Here is a 22,731-nt window from a genome sequence, read left to right on the forward strand (position 1 = left end):
CCCACCAACCTCCTCCGGCACCCTGCCAAGGGTGGGGCTGGAGTTTTATCCAGCACCCTATTTATTATTGTTGTTGTTGTTGTTCTATTGTTGTTGTTGGAGGCTACATATCCATGGGCCTAGAAGAGATAGACCTCTTTCTGGTATGGGGGCCAAGCCTAGGGAAAAAGTCTCCAGCCACTTGTGAACCCTAACTTTACGTGAGGAAAAGGGGAGCCTTAGCCTGTTCTGGGACTCCTACTTAGCCCCATTTTAATCTATCCCTTCCACCAGTCCCATGGAAACCTGGGTACCCCAGGAATGAGGAGGGAGGGGCAGAGATGGTGTCCCCATCTCTGTCCCAGATTAGGAAAAAAGGGGGGCAGAAAGGTCAAAAGAGAAGGCTCGAGGCTGGACCGGGGAGTGAGGAGTATTTGGGTTTCTTCTCCATAGCCCACCCCTCTTGGTTCCCTTCTCCAAGGCTGGGGAGCCAAGGCCAGCCCTTACTCATTTTTCTAATGTCCAGATTTTTTTTCATTGAAACAAAAAAAAAAAAAAAAGAAAGAAAAACCAATATACGTCTATTTATGAAAGGTAACCTCTGGGTCTGTTATTTCCTTAGCATCTTTCCATTACTCTTTCTTCCGGGAACCTTAATGTTCCTCTAATGGCCAGATTTTTTTCATTGAAAAACCAACACACTTCTATTTATGAAAGGTATTGTTTTCTTACTGTCTTTCCATTTCCGTTAATGGCCCCAAGAACATGGTTTCCTTAATGACACATGGAGGCTGAAGAAAACACCCCCTCACCCTAGCTGTGTCTCACAGAGGAGCCATTCCAGGCCCAGGGAAACAAAGGAAACAGATTTTGCTAAAATCTCCGGCTCCACCAACACCGGAGAGAAGAAAATGCTGGAGTCAGATCCAACTCTAGCAGGGACAGCTCCCGGCTTAGCCCCTACTTCATGCAGGGAAAGCTTTGACCAGCAGGGGACGCTGTGGTGCTACCTAAGGCTGGGAAGAGCAGAAGCTCAGGAAAGATGCAGCATTTTAATGCTAAAGATTATGGAACTTGCTACTTTGTCAGGTGCAACATACATTTAATTAACCATCCATACTGGACAGAGGGATGGTCTGGTGGCCAGGAAGACCTGGATTCCCCATCCTGAGTCTGCCCCAGGCTGTCTGTAGGATCCTACACTGATCACTAGAATTTCTCACAATTAATCAATGAAATCCCAAATCCAATCCCTATCCCCTATTCTGTGCAGAGCCTTGGAGATACAAAGATAAAAAAAAAAAAAAAAAAAAAAAAAAAACAAGTCCTGCCTTTAAGATCACTTTTTATTGCAGACATTAACATCCATTTCTTAAGTGTATTAAGGTTTACAAAGCACTTTCCTCAAAACCACCGAGCAAGGCAAGAAACGTCAGGTTATTCTACTCAAAAAAAGAAATGGAAACTGTGATGAAAGAAGAAAACTATTTATTAAGCGCCTACTATGTGCCAGGCACTGGGCTAAGTGCACTTTACAAATATTATCTCATTTGATCCTCACAACAATCCTGGGAGGTAAATTGCTGTTTTATGTCTTTTTACTGTTGAAGGAACTGAGGCAGGCAGAAATCCAGGGTCCCATGGCTAGTTAAGTTTGAGGTGGAATTTGAAGGTCTTCCTTCCTCTGGCCAAATGCTCTATCCACTATGCGACCTAGCTATCTGCTATAACCCAGAAGCAAGATCAAGATTTGAACCCAGGCGGACTGCAAAATCCAGTTCTTTTCATTGCATCTTGAAGTCACCAATGCCAACAGAAGAGGATTGTCAGGGTATCATTCTTAACTCCTCATTCTCTCTCACTCCCTCCATTCAGTGGCTAAATCTCGATTCTATTAGCATCCATCTCCTTCTAATTCTAGAGTTTCATCACCTCTTGTTTGAGTTACTTCGGGCCTTCTGGAAGGTCTTTCCCTACTCCCTACTCCAACTTCACTCAAGCTGCCAGGGATTTTCCTAAATCACAAGCCTAACCATGTCACTCCCCTACTCAATCAACCCTGGTGGCTCCCTACTACCTCTGGATCAACTATAAACTCCTCTGGTTTTGAAAGTCCTCATAGAATGTTCCCCAGCTACTTTTCCATCCTTCTTTCTGTTCATCACAAGACAAAACTCCATCTTCCACTTCCATGCCTTTGCAATTTCTATCATGCCTGAAATTACTGCCTCCCCACCTCCAATTCACATCACTCCTTTCAAGACTCAGCTCAAGCACTCACTTCTACATGAAACCCTTCCAGCCCCCTCAAGTTACTAGTGCCCTCCTTTCCAAACCTCAGATGAATTTTGTATATTACAAGTATATTACAGATTTTATGTTGGTTTTCCCCCATTAGAATATAATCTCCTTGAAGGTACATAGTCTTCGCATCCAGTGTCTGGTACAGTGTCTGGCATAAAGTAGGTGCTCAATAAATGCTTGTTAAGGAATCAGTTGCCTCTGATGGGGAGTGTTTGGAGATCAAGATCCAGGTCCAACTCGCATCCCTTCTAAGTAACTTCTCCCTTCTATCTCAAACATCTCGGTGCTGATTCCCCCCAGAGTGAATTCCCAAGAAGTGAATGATGCAGCTTGATGTAGCCTGGGGAAAGTAGGAGAGGCCAGTATTTATAGATAATAAGAAAATGAAAAGAAACTTGGGGTTCATGGGTTTGAGGATGAAGAAGAATCAAGGATTTCTTCAATAAACAGGAGAGAAAGTAGAGAAGAGAGGGGAGGAGAGAAGAAAGAGAGAGAGGAGAGGAAAAAAGAGGGAGAAGAGAGAGGAAGAAAAAAAGGAGGGAAAGGGGAGAGGGGAGAGGGGAGAGGGGAGAAGAGGAGGAGGAGTTGTTACACTAAAAGACCTAGGGAATGAATTGTAAACATTTCTGCACTGATTGTTAGACCTGAGTTTGGATCCTGGTTCTGAAACTGAAATGAGTTGTGAACCTAGGAAGTTACTACCTCTTTCTCCATTAAAAATGTGGTTATCGTAGTAAGTAATAATAATAAATAGTAGTCAACATATATACAGGGCTTTAAGGTTTACAAAGCACTTTACATTATCTAATTAGCTAATAAATATTATCTCAGATGATCCTTAAAATAACCTTGAGAAGTAGATGCTATGATTATCTTTATTTTACAGATGAGGAAACTGAGGCAGACATAGTGTTAAGTGACTTGCCCAGGCTGTAAGTATAGGTGGCAGCATTTGAACCTAGGTCCTCCTGACTTTGGGACCAGGATTCTATCCAACCATTTGAAATCCCTTCTAAATGCTATTAATCAATGAAACAAGCATTTATGGAGTGCCTGTGAGCCAGAGAGTGCAAAAGTCCTGAAAGGATGGAAGCCTTCCCCTCCCAGCTGTCTCCCATATCTGGGACATTCCTCCCTCTTCATCTCTGCTTCTTGGCGTCTCTAAAATACCAGCTAAAATCTCTCCTAGAGTCTTCTCTTGATGTCGTTGATTTCCCATTTATGCTGCCCAGAATTTGCACATAAAATTTGTATGTTATGTCCCCCATTAGACTGGGAGCTCCAAGGAGCTCCAGGGGCAGCTATCTTGTCCCTTTCTTTATATTCCCTAGCAGTTAGCACACAGGAAGCACATAATGCTTATTGACTGACTGGGAGGATGATGGACTCCATAATTCTCCCTCTCTTGGTAGGGAATCCAGAGCTTGGATCCACTCTTCCCATTTTGCCCACTCCTCATAAACTAGACCCCTCCAAGCCCTGACACACACACACTCACTCATACACACAGTATCAATTACACACACAATGCCAATTGCTCACATAGTGCCAATTACACACAATGTCAATTACACACATAGTGTCAGTTACACAAACTGCCAATTATACACAATGCCAACCACACACACACACATACAGTGCTAATTACACACACACACAGTGCCAATTACACAATTACACAGTGTCAATTACATACACAAAATGCCAACTGAACAGTGTCAGTTACACACAGTGCCAATTACACATACACTGTCAGTTTCACATACATGGTGTCAAATTCAAAAACACTGTCAATTTCACACATAGTATCAATTACACACACAGTGCCAATTATACACATATAGTGTCAATTACACACACATAGTGTCAATTATGCACGTACAGTAACAATTACACACAGTGCCAATCACACATTCTCACACATACAGTGCCCAATTACATACCCACTGTCAATTACACAGTGTCAATTATGCACAGTGCCAATAAAACACAGTACCACTTACACACACATTCACACACACTGTAAAACTATACACAGTGTCAATTACACACACAGTGCCAATCACTCACACTCACACCACAGTGCCAATAACACACATACACAGTGTCAATTACACATTCACACAGTTCCAACCACACACCCACACAGTGCCAATTATACACACACTCGAACAGTGCCAATAACACACACACACACAATCACCTTGGAACAGCTCTGGTTACCCACACCCCTTCAATAAGAAGTGTCCAAGGATCTCCTGGTAACACAGAGCACAAGTAGGCCAAACCATCTGCTCTACCACAGTACCTAAAGGTCCTCCAGAAGACCCCCCCCCCAGGTATTGGGTGCATCTGGTTTGTCCATTCATTCTAAGAACCCCTGGGGCTTCTGAAGCCAATAAACTTTGGGATTTCCTATCCACCCTGCAGCTGACACCTAGGACTCAAATTCCTTGAGAACGGGAATCATCTTCTCTCATTTCTATTTTAGACAGTAAGATATCTACTGAACAGAACAATGGCCTTGCAATCATAAAGACCCAAGTTCAAATCCTGACTCAAACACACAGGAGCTGTATGACTGGGGTCAAGTCACTTAACTTCTCTGTGCCTCAGTTTCCCATCTGTAAAATGAGAATAGCACCCACCTGACAGGGTTTCTCTGAGAATTATATGACAACATGCAAAGTGCTTTGCAAATTTAAAAGTCTACATCAAGGTTTATTACAACTTGTATACACAGTGCTCGGCATATAGTAAGCATGTAAGAAATACTTCTTCATTCATGGACAAAGAGGAATTAGCACCCATGCTCCAGACTGGATCTGCATCCCAAAGAGATCATAAAAGAGGGAAAAGGACCCACACGTGCAAAAACGTTTGTGGCAGCCCTTTGTGTAGTGGCAGGAAACTGGAAACTGAGTGGCTGCCTGTCAGTTGGAGAATGGCTAAATAAATTATGGTATATGAATGTTATGGAATATTATTGTTCTGTAAGAAATGACCAGCAGAGTTCTAGAGAGACTTACAGGAACTGATGCTGAGTGAAGTGAGCAGAGCCAGATCATTGTACATAGTAACAAGATTACGTGATGATCATCTGTGATGAACTTGGCTCTTCTCAATAATGTGGTGATTCAAGGCAATTCCAATAGACTTGGGATGGAAAATGCCATCCACATCCAGAGAGAAAACTATGGAGACTGAGGGTGGATGGAAGCAGAGAATTTTCATCTTTTTTTGTTTATTTGTTAGTTTTTCTTTCTCATGGTTTTTTTCCCTTTTGATCTGATTTTTCTCACACAACATGACAAATATTGGAAATAAGTTTAAAAGAACTGCACAAGCATGATAAAGGTGGAAATACGTATAGACGAACTGCACATGTTTAACCTGTATTGGACTGCTTGCTGTCCAGGGGAGGGGGAAGGGAGAAAAATCTGGAATACAAAGTTTTGCAAGGGTGAACATTGAAAACTATCTTTGCATGTATTTTGAAAAATAAAAAGCTATCATTTAAAAAATAATTGCACATATTTAACCTATATCAGATTATTTGCTGTCTTGGGGAGGGGGAGGTAAGGAAAGGAGGGAGAAAATTTTGAAACACAAAGTCTTACAAAAATTAATGTTGAAAATTATCTTTACATGTTTTTAGAAAAATAAGATACTGCTGAGGGTTAAAAAAAAAAAAAAAGACTGAAGCAGGCAAGTGTCCCTCTCCAGAAGTATCCCCAGCCCAGCCCTTTCTGGCCTTGTCACCCAGTGCTAGCTATCCTTTCAATCAGAGATCACAGAGAGCAGGAAGGGACCTTAAAAACACCACCTGGTCCTACTGCCCATTTTTCAGATGAAGAAACCGAGCCTCCCAAAAATCAGGTGACTTGGCCAATGTCCCAGATGTGAATCTCCCCATTTATAGATGAAGCTGGGAGACCCAGGGAGGCTGAGACCTCCCCAGTCACAAAGAGTCAGGTCCTCTGGCCCGGAGCGGGAATTTCAGCTCAGGCCCAGGCTGGATTTAGGCGGACAGGCTTGGACAGTGAGGTCCCTTCCCTCTCTGAAGTTCTGATTCTCTGTAAGCCCAATCCAGTCCTAGCCAATGACATCCCTACCCCCTCCAAAAAGCAGAGCGGGGCTGGAGGCGATCAAGTCTCTCATTTAATCACATTGCATCCATCTGTGGCCTGGCAACAAGAGAGCCCGAAGCCCAACCCTCAAACCTCACAGGCACTCTGAGTGTGGCAGAGCTCAGCCCTGGGAGGGGAGGGAGGCACTGCAGCAGAGAGGGGTCAGGAGGAGGAAGACATCCTGTGTTCTCCAACCGGCCTCCGTGGAGGTAGCCGCTTCCCTAGCCCAACCTTCCCTCCGAGATCTCTGGGGCAGTGAGCACGGAAGCCTTCCCGGCCCCCTGGAGGGACCTGACCGGGGAGGGGCAGTACAGTGAGCTAGGACGAGGAGATGAGAGGCTGGGGGCAGACTGAGGCAGACATCAGCAAGGGACCAGGAGCCTCTCCCACTGACCGAGGGCCTGTCTTCACTCTACAATTCCCCACTCACGGCAGGGCCAGGTACGAGAGGCCAGGTGCCCCCATCAGGAAGCAGGGAAAAGGGACAGAAAAGACCCAGGGAAATCCAAAGCCCCCAAATCTCCAAGTCTAGGGTTTCAGGGGAAAGTCTGATATACTTTGGTGTGTGTTTGTTTTCCAAATTTGTTCCTGAAGGGCAGTCCAATGAAGGAGGCTGAAAGTATGGACGTGGGGGAATGAGGCAAGGGGGTCACACCTAGCTCCTCCACCACGGCTGTCTAGGTGAACACAAAAGCCTGGTTGTGGGTGTGCGGTCTCAGTAAACAGAACTGTGTGTGAGAAGTGTCTAGAAAGGAGCAGAGGAAATGGGAGGCTGCTTTCTCAATGAGACAGGTAGGGGAGGCAGGAAGCAGGTTCCTCAAAGTCCAGCATATCCATGACAGTTTCAGCCACAGAGGTAAAACACAGAAGCCCCCACCCTCCCTTCCTTCTCCAGGAAAGCCACTGGAGCCTGGGGATCAGGAGGGAAGGGTTTGGGGACAGGGCTGTTGAATGGGTGGTTTCCTAAGGCTCTCAGGACCTCTTTGGACAAGGCAGTTGGCTCAAGAGCCAAGGAAGCAGCAGAAAGTGGAGGAGCCTCAGCCCTCCAGGCCCAGTGGGCATATTCCTTGGGGTCCCAGGATCAGACAAACAGGCAGCCAGGACGGGTGAAGAGGAGAGGAAGAGGCGTCTCCTAAGGGCACTAGGGTTTTGGGTAATGGGATGGTGGGAAGAAGAGCTGGTCCCCAGCTTCAATCCCACCAGACCTTGATGGGGGAGAATTTCCAGAGGTCCGGATGGCCCATGTGTAACACATTGTCAAAGGGTGATGAGCTCCACTGGAAGGGGGGTAACTGGTCCCACGTGGGGCCACTGACTGCAATTAGGCGGAAGTCTTTGGACAACTCATAAGAAGTGACCTGAAAAAAGGGTTGGGGGAAGCAGACCACTATTAGCCATGATTCCAGCCTGACCCTCACCCTCTCACCACCCACAGGCCGCCTCTGGGCCTAACCACCACCATTCCCCTCAGACCAGGCTCTTCTCCAGGACGAGAATTCTCTCCCCAATTCCCCAAGGTCACACACAAACCTTCATGTCTATGCCTCCATGGGATCTCTGGGAGAGAGCAGAAAAGGGATACGTCCCATTAGCTGGGTTGAGGTCCGAGCGGGCTGAGATGGCATTCTCTCCATTCTGCCTGGGATTGCAGTTGTCACACCGGGACAGGGGATCATGGGGGAAGTTGTTGAACCTGAAAAAAGGGTAATGGTGTTAGAATATAGGCAGAGAGGAAAGGAAGCTGAGCTCTGAGAGAATCTGCTTTCCTAGGACCAGTATCTCCCCAAACCTATCAAACTGAAAAGACACTGGAATCTACACAGCACAGCTACAGGGGCCAGAAACCAGAGGGGCAGTGGGACTAATCAGTACCATCTAATTAAGACAGAGGTGTCAGAAGAGAGAAGGAGCTGCATGAAACTACAGCTGGTTAAGAAAAATAAATCTGCCTAAGGTCACTGTCCAATTGATAAGTGGTCAAAGTATATAAACAGTTTTCGAAAGAAGAAATACAAACTATCAACAACCATGTGAAAAATATCCTAAATCAATACTAAAGAAAAAAAATGTAAAAAACTAAAAATCAAAAAACCAAACCCACCACCATCATTCATCAAATTAGCAAAGATAATAAAAGACAGAACTAGTCAATGCTGAAAATCAGAACCTTTAATATAATGCTGATAAACCTGTGAATTAATCCAGTAATGCTGCAAAACCATGTGGAACTATGAGAGAAGAGTCATTAACTGTTCATACCTTTTGACTCAGCCCACTAGTAAAAATATACCCCAAGGAGATCCAAAGCAGAAATGATATATATGTGCATGTGTGTGCAGATATGTGTGTGTGTGTGTGTGTGTATATATATATATATATATATATATGTATATATATATATATATATATATATATATATATATGGAGAGAGAGAGAGAGAGAGAGAGAGAGAGAGAGAGAGAGAGAGAGAGAGAGAAAGAGAACAATTTTTAAAACTGAGAATGGTTTTCAGAGGATGGAATCCTAACAAATGTATTTGCCTGAAGTCTCATAAATCTCAAGAGGATTTTAAAGCAAAAATGGAGGATAAAAATAAACTGCTTATTTGTATCTACCAAACTTGCTACAATGGAGGAAGAAGACGAGGAATAGAGACATAAACAAATCAATGATGATCAAGGAAATGAGCTCACACACACACACACACACACACACACACACACACACACACACACACAAATCTATGGCCCAAATGTCAATATACAATTATACTAAAGTGCAAGTAAAAATTCAACATCCTGAACTTTGTACAAGACATTCTGCTAGACACCAACAAGTAGGCAAACTACAGATCCTACTTTTCTCTTTTTTAATTTTTTTTCAAATCCTACTTTTCAAGACAAATTTGACCTCAGACAGATCAGTGAGAGTTGAGAGAATAAGACCCAGTGGCAGGCTGGGACTTGTTGGGTATACTTTATTGGGTGTACTCAAAAGATGTGTATTCTTTATGCAAAAGAAACAAGAGAGGAATGTAGAGTTGCCTTATATTCTGAGAAGGCAAACCAACATGACACAGAGAGTAGGAGAAAAAAATCAATTAAAAAAAGTGATCTCATGGAAGTATACTATAGATTGGGGCTTCTTAAAATTTTTCCACTCATGAACCCTTTTTGTCCAAGAAATTTTTATGTGACTCCAGGTATATAGTATATAAAACATGGATACAAGTCAAGCATTTACATGGCCCCCACATTCAGCTACGAGACCCCATATTGGACTGCAAACCACAGTTTAAGAAGCTGGGCTACAGACCACATAGATACAAAGAGGAAATAGATGAATCCAGGAAATATCACAAGCCTGGAACTAAACTATGATAGTGCAGAAGAGTTTCATGTATTCAGATGTTCACTGAAGTTCAATCTTTCAGACACCTGAAATCAAAAAGTCATTTCTTGGCTTGCCTTAAGGAGGGTTTCTTCCTTCCAAAGACAGAGGAGCCATCAAGAAGAAATTCAATTCTACATGTGATTCTCACTGATTGGGAGAAAGTGGCTGCCAAACTGAAGTAATGGGAACCCTGGGAAGCACTCAATTCAAGAGTTTATGAGAATTGTTCAAATGATATGAACAATTTTCAGATAAAGATTAAAACCATTTCTAGTCAAATGGAAAAAATGCTCTAAATCACTCTACTCTAAATCACTACTGATCAGAGAAATGCAAATTAAGACAATTCTGAAGTAGCATTACACGTCTCTCAGATTAGCTAAGATGACAGGAAAAGATAATGATAAATGTTGGAGGCGATGTGGGAAAACTGGGACACTAATACATTGTTGGTGAAGTTGTGAAGTGATCCAACCATTCTGGAGAGCAGTTTGGAACTATACTCAAAAAGCTATCAAACTGTGCATACCCTTTGATCCAGCAGTATTTTTCCTGGGCTTATATCCCAAAGAGATCTTAAAGGAGGGAAAGGGACCCACATGTGCAAAAATGTTTGTGGCATCCCTTTTTGTAGTGGCTAGAAACTGGAAACTGAATGGATGCCCATCAGTTGGGGAATGGCTGAATAAGTTATGGTATGTGAATGTAATGAAATTTTACTGTCATATAGGAAATAATCAGCAAAATGATTTTGGTGAGGCTTGGAGAGACTTGCATGAACTGATGCTAAGTGAAGTGAACAGAACCAAGAGAACATGGTACATGGCGACAACAAGATTATGTGATGATCAATTCTGAAGGACGTGACTTTTCAACAATGAGATGATTCAGGCCAATTCCAATAGATTTGTGATGGAGAGGGCCATCTGCAGCCATGGGGACTGAAAATGGATCACAACAGAATATTTTCACCTTTTTTGTTGGTCCTTTGCCAGCTTTCTTTCTCATTTTTTTTTCCTTTTTGATCTGATTTTTCTTGTGTAGCATGAAAATTATGGAAATATGTATAGAAGAATTGCACATTTTAAGATATACTTTAACATGTTTAATATGTATGAGACTGCCTGCCATCTAGGGGAGGGGGTAGAGGGAAGGAAGAGAAAAGTTGGAATAGAAGAGATTACAAGGATCAATGTTGAAAAATTACCCATGCATATGTTCTGTCAATAAAAACTATTTAAAAAAAAAGAATTGTACATGTTTAACATATATTGGATTGCTTGTCAACTAGGAAGAGGATGAGTAGAAGGAAGGGAGAAAAAAATTGGAATATGAGGTTTATTTTAATTAAAAACTATCTGTGCATATGTTTTGAAAATAAAAAAAACTTTTAAAAATAATTTTTAAAATGAAAAGCTATCATTAAAAAAATAAGGAGTTTATGAGAGAAAAAGTAGAGGGGAAATAGACCCAGTCTAATGGGCACTGATGGGCACCCTGTATTGTGGGTGAACAGATTTCAAAGGGTTAAGATGAAGGACAGCTTGAATGCAATAAATTAAAATTTTTCTGAAGAGGTCACTCCCTAGGAGGTGAGGAAACTCTCAAAAATGAAATTCTAAAGAGCTAAAGAGAAAAAATTCCAACAAGGAGGAAAAAGAGGAGTTGCCAGAGAGATCAGAGGTGAGATCACTAAGCAATGTGATTTTTTTTTTAAAGAACTGAACACAAGATAGAAGATAATAGGAAAAGAATCCAAGAGAATGCATATTGCAACATTTATCAAAGGCCTGGAGTGCTCAAGCTCCCAATGTCCTGAGGCTGAAGAGGAAACCTGAAAGAACTGAAAACAGTCTGTGTGGTTTTTAGGGGAAACAGAAAGATGAAAGAAGGGACTGAATCACTCCTGGAGGCACATAGAATGATGTTAAAAGACAATAATCAGATAGGCAATCTACTGCTATGGGCCAGACACTGTTCTATAGCTCTGGGGACACCAAGAAAGACAAAAACCAGACCTTTCAGCCTACTGAGGGGAGATAACATGTAATTACTCGAAATATCTATGTAGATTAAATGTATATATGCGGTATGTAATATATAGGCACATATAAGATATGTAGCAAAGTAGGATGGAAGGAATATTCCAAAAGGGGAAAGGTATTTTTAGGTGGAGCAGAAAAGATCTCCTGCAGAAGGCAGGATTTGGACTGAGTCTTGAAGGAATCCAGATAAGCTCAGAGGAAGAAGTGAAAAGGCCAGGTATTCCAAGACAAAGCTAAGGCACCAAGATGGGTGGTCTTAGCATGATATCTGAGGAGCTGCAAATAGGCTGGTGTAGCTGGATCGTAAGATGTGCAAAGGGGAGAAAGAAGGCAAGAGGAAAGGATCAGCTTGTGAAGAACTTTCAATATCAAGAGACGGCCTTCTATTTGGTCCTCAGGACACTGGGGAGTCACCAGAGTTTAATGAGCAGGAGGAAAAATGATTTTGGCAGCTGAGTGGGTATGTAGACCAGAGTAAAAGAATAACTATATGTCTATAGAGTTGACTCCTTGGAGAAAAGTAATAAGGACTCAGACTGAGGAAGCGGCCATGAGAGGAGAGAACAGGACGTGTATGAGAAATGGCGTGAAGGTGGAGCCGACAAGTCTTGATGATGGACTGCATATATGGGGTGAGAGGAATGAGTGGAGGATGACTCCTAGGTTTTAGGCCTGAGTGACCTGAAGCTTGGAGGTGCCTTTGGTAGCACTAAGTTAGCTGGGAAAGAAGGGGGAGGTTTTTCTTTGGGGGAAAGATACTGAGTTCAATTTCAGACATGCTGAGTTTAAGATGGAACAAACACCCAACTGGAGACGTCCAAAAGGCAGCTGAGATATACAACTATAGTCAGCAGAGAGCTAGGGCTGGACTTAAAATGTAAGAATCATCCGAATAGAAACGATCGCTGAATTCTTGGGAGCTAGGGAGATGGGGCCCGATTTTTTTGCATGTTTTCTCTACGAAAGAGAATAAACTTCAGACAGGAAAGAACAGCACAAAAATAGGCGATGTGGGGAAGGATATGCAAGATGAATAAGGAAATAGATAGTAAATAAGAACCAGCAGATGTTGGTCACCTGGAAATTGTCACCTGCTCCAAATGAATTATATTTTAGGGTACTCAAACAGCTGGAAGATGCAGCTGCTGAGCCATGGTCCCACCTTTGAAAGAACATGTAGAGAGGGAGGGGAACCTTAGGATGAGAGAAGGGCAAATGGCCCAATTTTTCCAGAAAAGGAGAGCAGGATCTGTAAACTCTCAACTAGCGAATTTGACTTCAATTCCTAGGAAAAACTCCAGAAGGAATTTTTAAAAGGATGGTTTGTGAACATCTAGAAAAGGAAGCAGTGATTTTGGAGAGCTGGCAAGGGTTCATCCACAACAGGTCTCGTCAAACTTACATCTTCTTTCTTGATGGGTCACCAGCTCAAGGAAAGGGCTGCTCGCAAATATTACTTAGATTTTAGTGAAACACCCAATAATGTCGCATGAAATCTTTGTGGAAAATAAAGGGAGAGTGGGCTAGATCAAGGGTGTCAAACTCAAAGAGAAACACAGCCTGGAGGGCTGCTATTGACTAAGAAAACTACAAACTAACATTACTTGTGTTTTATTTTTTACTTATCTTATTTTAATTTTTACTTATTTTTTTACTTTTTCATTATTTTTTTACTTATTTTTATTTTATTTTTTACTTATTTTATTAAACATTTATTGGTTTAGGCCTGTGGGTTTGATTCCTCCAGGGTATATCATACGATATTTAGGTGAGTTATGACTAGCTGAGAGATCATACCCTGAGGAGTCGTTAAAGGTTTGATCATTGGGAAGGAGGTGCTTTAGGGAGTGCTTTCATCATTCATCATTGCCTGACAGCTTCCAATATTTTCAGCAATAGCTTTTATCAAAAGAATAGAAGACATGCTTCTCCAATGTAGAGATGTGATGGAAGGAGTCCAGAACGTAAGTACAGGCTTCATTTACAATCAAAGAAAAACTTTAAATTTAAAAATTTTAAAAGGGCCTCAGAGATCACCTGATCCAACCCCATTACTGGACAGCCGGGGAAACTGAGGCCAGGAAGAGGAAAGGACTTGCCCTGATCACATTTCTAAGTTGCAGGACCAAATTTCAAAGACCAGGCACCTGACTGCAAACCCTGGGTTCTTTCTGGTACATACTGCACTGCCTCTCAGACAGCAGGAACAAAGTCTGGGGTCCTGACCTCATCAACCGGATCATGGAGTCCATGTCATGCACCAGTGACTGGTTCCGTTCAAAGATCCGGGCCCGGGGGCTATTCTTGTAAGAGAACCAGTCGCCAAACTGCTTCACCAAGTCAGGCATCCCACTGGCATTGAACACTGACTCAAAATACCTAGGCAGGGAGACATGGCAGGGCATAAAGTGGGGTTATCTCTGCTCCATCCCCTCCCTCAGTGCCCCCCCAAGCTTATATCCCTTCTCCCTACCTCTTACAAGAACCACTGCTCTCTACCTCACTTCAATGACAGAATGAGGGTTGGAGGAAATCTCAGAGAGCATCGAGCAAGCCCTTATTTTACAGATGGGGAAACTGAGGCTCAGACAGGAAAAGGGATAGAGAATTCAGAGCAGGGCTGAAATTCAAAGGCTGCTTTTCTGAATGCAGGTCCCATATGCTTCCCACAACAACACACCAGATCCCATGATACACCGACTGTAGAGATCTGTCACTATCCATTCCTATGCTCTCTAGTGTTTTTAATAGGAATAGCTGTTGGATCTTGTCAAATGCTTTTCTGTATCTATTGAGATAATCATGACTTCTGTTAGTTGGGTCATTGATATTTAATTATGGTCATTGTTTTCCTGAGACTGAACCAGCCCTGCATTTCTGGTATTAATCCTACTTGGTCATGGCATATTACCCTGGTGATAACTCGCTGGATCTGTCACTATCCTGATCATGGCTGGGTGGCTCAGGGGATAGCGTGCTGGATCTGGAATGCAGGACGATCTGAGTTCAAATTCTGCCTCAGACGCTGAACTAGCTGGGCAAGTCCCTTATGACTGTCTGGCTCAGTTTCCTCCACTATAAAATGGGATAATTACAGCACTTACCTCCCAGCTTGTTAAGACAATAAAGCAGAGTAGCACTTATAAACATGCTAGATAAACACCGATTATGAGCTACTAGCGCCTTAGAGACTGCTCCATGAGGTCAGCAGGACGCTCTCTGGGCACTGATCATCGTTCACTGAACGAACGACTGCTAAGGGGTCACGACTTCAACTCAACAAACTGAATTGGAAGCTGTACGGTCCATCCAATAGGAACGGAGGTCATTAAACCGTACAGAAGGACTCCCAGGGGCTATATAATGACTGCTTTAAAATGTAGGTTCAGGATCTTGATTTATTTAAATATTTTAAATATTATTTAAATGTTTCCCAGGTATATTTTCATCTGGTTTGGGCAGTTTTTTTGGGTCCCTTTGGTATATCGGCTAAGACGCTGGGCTTGGGGTCAGCGGGACTAAGATGCAAACCCTGCCTCAGGCACTTCCTAGTTGTAGGATCCTACCGTCCTACACAAGTTAGGTCAGCCTCAGTGTTCTCAGCTATAAAATGGCAAGGTTGGGCCCGACGGCTTCTAAGCACCTTCTAGCGCCAAAGAGAATGAACCTCTGAACGTTCACCTCCTATGAGGCAAGGCTATGGGGGACGCAAAGACAAGACATGAGCAGCAGACTTTGCCTTTGTTTCGGTCACGCTCCCCACCCCGCTTCAGAGAGGCCCGGACCCCGCAGGATGGAGGGGAGGGGACGAGGCAGGAGAGCCAGTGGTCAGTGCTCACGGTAAGTTGTAGCTGGCCCAATAGCCTTTCTCGTACAGCTCCTGAGTCTTGTCAGCCACCACCACCATGCCCCTGGGATACGGGAGAGAATTGCAGGGTCAGACAGGACCTCGGGGATCCGATCCGGTCCAACCCTGGCCCGCTCGGAACTCCCCAAATCTACAATATCCCCAACAAGTGACCATCCGGCCGCTCCGAGGGCCTCCCAGCCTCCCGTTCATCTTGTGGAAGCCCCTCCACAATAGGACATTTCCCAGCATAAAGCCTAAAGCTGCCTCAGGCACAATCGCCAAGGTTCCTAGTTCTGTGGTCTGGAGACAAAGCTTGTCTCTTCCATCTGATGGCCTTTCAGCTATCTGGAGACGGTTATCCTGTCCCTTCTGCCTCGCTCCCCCCCCCCATTATCCTCTCCACATTATCTGACATTCCTGGTTTCATAGCCAGGCTCTCATCCCCGACTTGTCCAAGCTCCTCCTGGGACTATGTTCAGCCCCTCCCAGTGAAACTCTCAGCTCAAACCCTCCCTTTCTTAAGAATCCCACTCCCCAGCCCAAGGTACCACCTTTGCTCTCCCCTCCGCCCCCTAAAGCTCAATAGGAGCCCACCAAAGCCCCCGGAGTCCCAGCGGGGGTGGGGGAAGGGGTGCTAGATGCCAGACACTCACGGAATCTGCTCAAGGATAGTGAGCAGGCCCTCCATGGATCCGGACTTCCCAGGAGTAAAGGCGTTGTAGTCTACAATCATCCACTGGTTGTTGTAGCTGCCGAGGAAAGGGTGGGGAGGAGGGATAAGCGGAGTGCTGGTGACCCCCACCCTGCCCCGGGGTCCCAGACCTAGCCAGGAGACCAAGAATTCAGCCCCGCTGGGACCGCCATGAATCTTATAACCAGCAGCCCAGCTGCCTCTGCCCAACCTGAGCTCACCCCCTCAGCAGCCCCGGCAGCGAAAAGGCAGAATGTCAGAGAAGGAGAAGACTCAGGAGAAATCTGCTCTTAACATTTCCCGGAGCCCGGTCTCCACGTCTTTACAACAAGGGGGCCTCAAGGCCCTTCCAGCTCTGACAGGCTCAGGTTCAGCAGGGACAGTTACCAAGCTAAGCTTCCCCAGATGGGGGCGTTTCTCGCTGCCCACCAGACCCAACCGAAGCCTTACTTCCACCTGGCCTCCAAACCTCTGCCCAGGGGACTCCGTCTCCCCGGGGTGTGGGACTCACGTGCCACTGTTGAACTTCTTAAAGATGGAGGCCCACGTGTTCCCGTCCTGAGCCAGCCGGTTGGCCACGATGTTACGCAACCACTCGAGGACGCTGTTCTGGGGCTTAACGAACTTCCACAGCTCGGCGTTGCTGTTGCCGATGGTCGTCTCCAGGGTCACCTGCCGGCGGGACACGTACGTGAGCCAAGGGCCTTGTGGGCCCCAGGAGAAAAAGGAGGCGGCCGGCCTCCCCAGGCCTCCCGCCGGCCTCCCCGGGCCTCCGCCGGCCTCCCCGGGCCTCCCGCCGGCCTCCCGCCGGCCTCCCCGGGCCTCCCGCCGGCCTCCCCGGGCCTCCCGCCGGCCTCCCCGGGCCTCCCGCCGGCCTCCCCGGGCCTCCCGCCGGCCTCCCCGGGCCTCCCACCAGTTTCCCCACTCCCTCCTTTTGGCAGGGCTCCTCCCACATCCCACCACCCAACCCCAGCAAGGTGATCCTGTAGAGCTCCATATTAACTCCCCATTGGGACATAAGCTCTTTGGGGATTGGGACTGTGCCCCTGAGTTGGCCCTGGCACACAGCAGGCACAAAGTAACCAGAAGTGATGAATGAATAATTGATGTGCCCAGCCAGTGAGCCTCTAGGACGCAGGGTCCACCTCCCACAGCACCTGGTACACATAAGGTGCCTAATAAATGCTTGCTGGTACTGATTCTTCCACCACCTCCTAATGGGGCAGTGAGGAATGGAATGAACAAGAGGAAGATGGACAAGACAGCCAGAAGCCACAGTCACAGGGGTCGACTCCACGACGTCCTCCAAGCTGGAGGACATGTTTCCAGCTCCTAGTTTCATCCCAGGTCCGGGAAGTTCTTCCGCGAATCTCAATCTCTGCCCAGGGAGTATCTGGGGCCTAGAGAAGTCATAGCGCCAAAGAAGGGACTTCATGACCCAAGAGATGGCGGCAGCCACGCAGTGAGAGGATGGGGGGACTCGCAGGACGCAGCCTCCTGGAGGCACAAGGGGGAGGAGGAGCAAGCCTGGCAAGGCCCTCCTGCACGGTGGAAGTCCTCCCCCATGTGCTCCAATCAGTCCTTGCAGACTGGCTTCCCATTACTCTGCCTCACGTGCGCTAAATGGCCCAGGGCAACCAAGGCAGGACTTGGCTCCCAATGTGGGGGGCTCAGATACTCTCAGAGCGTCACGACCTTCCGTATCCCTACAGTAATTAGATCTTACGGCCAAGCAGGCACTCTGCACCCATCTTGATGTTAACCAAGACATTCCGTCAACGAGCATTTATTAAGCACCTATGACATGCAGGGCACCAGGTTAATCAAGAGAATAAAAATTAATGAAGAGAAAAGTGGCCTCCTGGATGCACTGGCAGGACAAACTTTCCTACTTCAGAAGTCACGACCCCATCCTTCAGAGCCCCGAGGCTTCATCATTGTGGGTTCCTCAGGCACTGACCCCCAACCCACTAACCCCGGGTTTCCTGAACCATCAAAGCCAAGAAAAAATCAATACCTCCCTAAACTCAGAGAAAGAGCCCCGACATTTTACACGTGGGGAAACTGAGGCCCCCAGAAAGGTCCGGGACAGACAAGGCGGGGCTCCCGGCACAGCCAGGGATCCGTTCTCAGTCTAGCCAGCCTGCTGTGACCTGCTAGGGAGCACTCTCCAATAGAAAAGCCGGGCAGGGCCTCAGAGGCCAGAGCACACTTCCTCCTCAGGAGCCCAGCTCCCCTCTCCACAGCTCCCTTCTGTCTCCGATGCATGGCCCTCGGTGTGCCCCCCAACAGGAGCCGTGGCTCCCCTCGTTACAGGGCCGGCTCTAGGACTGAACGGGGCCACAGAGACCCCTCATTTTACAGAGGCCAGAGGGCAGAGGATTTGCTCTGAGTGAGGCAGCTTCTGTGACTGAGCCTCGGAGGGGACCCTCCCACTGGGCTCCGCTGCTCTGTCAGGTAGTAACAGGAATACACCTCGACGTCCCGAAAAGAGAAACGGCCCCAGGGGACTCACCAACCCATTGCCCAAGATATAGAAGTCGTCGCAGGAGAAGATGGTTCCGGGGTAGGAGGAGAAAACCTGCTCGTTTCCAGGAATCAGCGGTGACTCATCTAGGAGAGAGCCCTGCCCGTCAATCAAACCTGCAGCAAATCCCCCACCAGCAGCCAAACCACGTCCCCCATGGTCCATGAGACGGCTGCGCTCCGAGTCCGGAGTCTCCCCCTGATAAAGGCCAGAGCCGGGCACAAATCCAGGTGGTTTTGTTTTGCTGAGGTAACTGGGCCCGAGGTCACACAGCGTCTGACACTGGATTTGAACTCAGGTCCCCCTGACCCCGGAACTAGTGCTCTAGCCACTGCACCACCAGCTGCCCCTCGAGGTCTTCCCACTCTTCCAAGACCAACTTCTCCTGTTGCCCTCTGCTCCCCTTCCCTCCTGAGTCCCCCGAGTCCCCGCGCCGATGAGGCTGGGACCTGGCCCAGAGGATCCCTGACCTTCTCCACAACACCCTTCTTATCGTCTTGGGGCTAACTAAGCCAGTCAAGGAGAAGGCAGTGAGTGCCTACAGTGTGTGGGCGATGGCTTAATCAAGAGAACCAAAATTAGTGACCTCGCTGATGGAGGGCGGGCCGAGAGGAAACTTAGGTCAGTCTCGGGAGCCCTGAGAGGGGGAGACCTAGCCGAGCTTTATTCAAGTGCGTTAAGCGCTTTGCATAAACTCTCTTCTCTGATCCTCAGAACCTCCCTGAGAACTAGGTACTTTTCTCTCCATTGTACAGATGAGGAAACTGAGGCCCAAAAGCTCCCTCGGCCAGCAGGGACCTCGCAAGCCGAGCCTCTCGTTAACAGTGAGACCCAGAGAAGTGACCCGACTTTCCCAGCATCACCCAGCCCGTGGCCCCTCCTCGCTGCTGGGCCAGCCCTGCCGTGCGCTCCCTCCCCCGCACCCACCTTTGGGCATCGTCCGGAAGTGGAAGGAGTATTTCTTGATGATGCGGAGCATGTGCTGGTAGGAGTTCCAGGTGTCGTGGGACACCAGCAGCTCGCTGTTGTTGGGCAGCAGCTTGATCAGGGCCGAGCAGGAGCCGGAGCCCATGACTCGCCTCTGCTCCGTCTTGTTCAGGGCCGGCTCCAGGTCCTCCAGATCACCCGACAACTGGAACAAGCTGAGGGAGCGAGAGCCATCCTCACTGGGGCGGGCCTGACACCCTAGGATAACTTAGGGCAGCGGGGCCCCTGGGCACAGGGCGGGCCCCGCCCCGGCTCCCCCTCCCTCTCTATCAGAACCTGAGCGCCTTCGTGTCTGACATATACTGGACGGCTTGCTGTCTAGGGCAGGGTGGAGGGAAGGGAGGGAGAAAGAGCTGGAACAAGGTTTTGCAGGGGTGACTGTTGAAAACTTTCCTTAGATCTATTTTGACAATAAAAGGCTATTGTTAAAAACAAAAATAAAAAAGGACCCGAGAGCGCTGAGAACAGGAGAAGCTTAATTTTCTCTTTGTACCCTGAGTGCTTAACGCAGGGCTCCGCCAGGGTAAATGCTTAATAAGCGCTCGCTCGAATGAGCCACCCGCTGCGCTGGGCACTGGAGGCACAAACCCCAAGAGGAATGACATCTCTGGCCTTGAAGCTCACATTCTAGAAAGGAATACAAAATCCAACACCTGCAAGGGAGAAGTAGCGAGGCTTCCCGCAACAACAGCAGAGGACCCAAGAAGAGGCGCTGATGGAGGCCGGTGAGTTTCGGAGGCCGCCTCGCCTCGCTCTGGGCAGAGACAGTGGCCAGTGCCCTGGTCCTCCCTGAGCCTCTCCCCACCATCGAGCCCGGGGCTCTTTGGAAAGCAGGGCCCCCGGCACCAGCCCCACGCCCTCGGCATCTCAGGGTAAGACAGATGAGGGGGCCTAACTGGGACTGGCTGCCTCCATCCCTCATTTATCACTTGCAGCTCACACCTGGGATCACCCCGTCTAGATCCTTCCAAAGGCCGAAGCTGATCTCCGGTATTCCTCAGAGTTTGGTAGCATGGCCCGCAGCCTCGCTCTACCCCAGAGCCTTGGCGTTCCCGCTCGGGGAATCCAAGTTCCAGCCCGGGGTCTCCTCAAACACTTGTGCTCCCCAGCTAACTCCCACGTCTGAGCCTTTCACGCCACTCCAGGAATGGTCAAACCTTAGACCTCCTCCTGGCTTCCATTATGCTTAACTCTCAAATCCTACCCTCTGGTCCCCACCGTTGCCTCTCTCACTAATCTCTTAATCCTATTCCTTGCCCTTACCGAACCCCCTTTATCCTCCCAGACCCGATCCCTGAACTGGCCTCTTACTCCTTCATAACTGACCAGGTCAATTCTACACCATCGATAATCTTGAACACGTCACCCCCTCGTCCTCTCGACATTTAATACTGTCCCAAAGCACAGCCACAGACTTACCCTAGATCTACTACAAATTCAGGCTATCTAAACGCAACTGGGCCCCCCTCGCTACGTGAAAAATCCTTCTATTCTTCCCTGTTTGAGTGATCCCCACTAAGGCCATCGTGCAGAACTCCTGGTCTCTCTCAGTCTCCAAAACTCCTCTTTCTGTGTGCCCTCCGACTCCACAGAAGACCTTTCTTTCTACCTGGCTAAGGGAAGGGAGACCATTCCCTGGGGGTTTCCTCCCTCTCCTACTCTGCACCTCGAAACCCCTCCCCATCTTCACCGCTCCTTTCTTCTGCTCCAGTCTTCAAAAAGAGCTATTTTTCTTTTCAAGACTATTCCTTCTACCAATGCCATTGATCCTCTCCCTCCTGTTTGCCCTGAGACTCTGGCCCTTCCCTTACTCCCTCCATGCACAGACTAGGCCTGTGCGCCGTGAGACTTAGCGGTGGAATGATAGCACGAGGAGCGGGGAAAGCCTGGGCTCTCCATCGGATCCTGTCCCTTTCTAATCTGTGGGGTCACCCTCCAGTTTTCTCCACTGCACAATGGAGATCTGCCCACCTCAGAAGGAAGACGGAGTGAGCTGGGGTCTCATGGCTGCAAAAGGCTTTTTCATGGGCTATAAAGCACCAAATCTAATGGGTTATAACCACACTGGGTGCCTGGGAGCCCTGTGGATGTTCTCCAAGAGGACCCTGACATCAGGGAAGTGCCGTGACACCCAAGCAAATTGGTTTTGAGTGAGGGCTGTGCAAAGTCTCACTTTCCCCTCCATCTAGGTCGTGGCCAGATACAGATCAGGAAGGCTGCCCTGGATGCAGTGGGAGAGCTTGGCCTTTATAAGCTAAGGGCTCTAACAGATCTCATTCACCAATTAAGGCTAGGTAAAAAGTGAGGCAAAGAATGGCCTCTTTTAACTATTCCATTTTACAGGTTTTTAAACGAAATTTTACAAAATTTACAAAATTACAAATTTACCTATTCAAATTTAAATTTAAAAAATTATTTATTAAAAAAAAAAAAACAAACCTGGAAGACGAAGACCCTCAAGCTTTTCTTCAAATATCAGTTTGGAAGGAGAGAAGGTGCTAACGGCAGGAGGGAGAGGAAGGGAAAGGCCGAAGGAGGTTGCCAGAGGCCGGTCTCAAGGCAGAGGGTTAGCTTCTAGGAGCAAAGTTCCCTCTGAGCCCCTGCTCCAAACAGAGGTTACTGTTACTCCTCACCTATCTCCTCCATCCCCCGGAGGTCACTTACAGGAACCCAAAGGGGTTGATGGTGAAATTCTTAGATGGGAAAGCTATGCGTCCCTGGTAGCTGTCCTCCAGTCCCTTCAGCTGCAGGAGAGTGAGCTCCACCTACCAGACAGACAGACAGACAGACAGACAGACAGACAGACACAGGGTCAGTGCAGAGGC

At 47.2% G+C, this 22,731-nt stretch overlaps 2 protein-coding genes across 2 annotated transcripts in view; one reads left to right on the top strand and one right to left on the bottom strand.

Annotated features, from left to right (window-relative positions):
- Positions 1-572, top strand: part of SDS (serine dehydratase) — a 15,582-nt gene extending 15,010 nt beyond the window's left edge. The window contains exon 8 of the mRNA XM_074297072.1: positions 1-572. This exon is cut by the window's left edge and continues 207 nt beyond it. The gene's annotated coding sequence lies outside the window, so the exon portion shown is untranslated.
- Positions 573-5,510: 4,938 nt separating this feature from the next.
- Positions 5,511-22,731, bottom strand: part of PLBD2 (phospholipase B domain containing 2) — a 38,298-nt gene continuing 21,077 nt past the window's right edge. Inside the window, exons 4-12 of the mRNA XM_074297063.1 lie at positions 22,571-22,671; positions 19,847-20,061; positions 18,908-19,005; positions 16,904-17,064; positions 16,355-16,450; positions 15,691-15,762; positions 14,078-14,230; positions 7,944-8,106; positions 5,511-7,771 (exon numbers count right to left, since the gene is read on the bottom strand). Of these exons, the coding sequence (XP_074153164.1) occupies positions 7,604-7,771; positions 7,944-8,106; positions 14,078-14,230; positions 15,691-15,762; positions 16,355-16,450; positions 16,904-17,064; positions 18,908-19,005; positions 19,847-20,061; positions 22,571-22,671 (1,227 nt within the window). The 3' untranslated portion in view covers positions 5,511-7,603. The remainder of the gene's footprint in view (positions 7,772-7,943; positions 8,107-14,077; positions 14,231-15,690; positions 15,763-16,354; positions 16,451-16,903; positions 17,065-18,907; positions 19,006-19,846; positions 20,062-22,570; positions 22,672-22,731) is intronic.

This window comes from Sminthopsis crassicaudata, chromosome 1 (assembly GCF_048593235.1).
Source record: "Sminthopsis crassicaudata isolate SCR6 chromosome 1, ASM4859323v1, whole genome shotgun sequence".
Taxonomy (NCBI): Eukaryota; Metazoa; Chordata; class Mammalia; order Dasyuromorphia; family Dasyuridae; genus Sminthopsis; species Sminthopsis crassicaudata.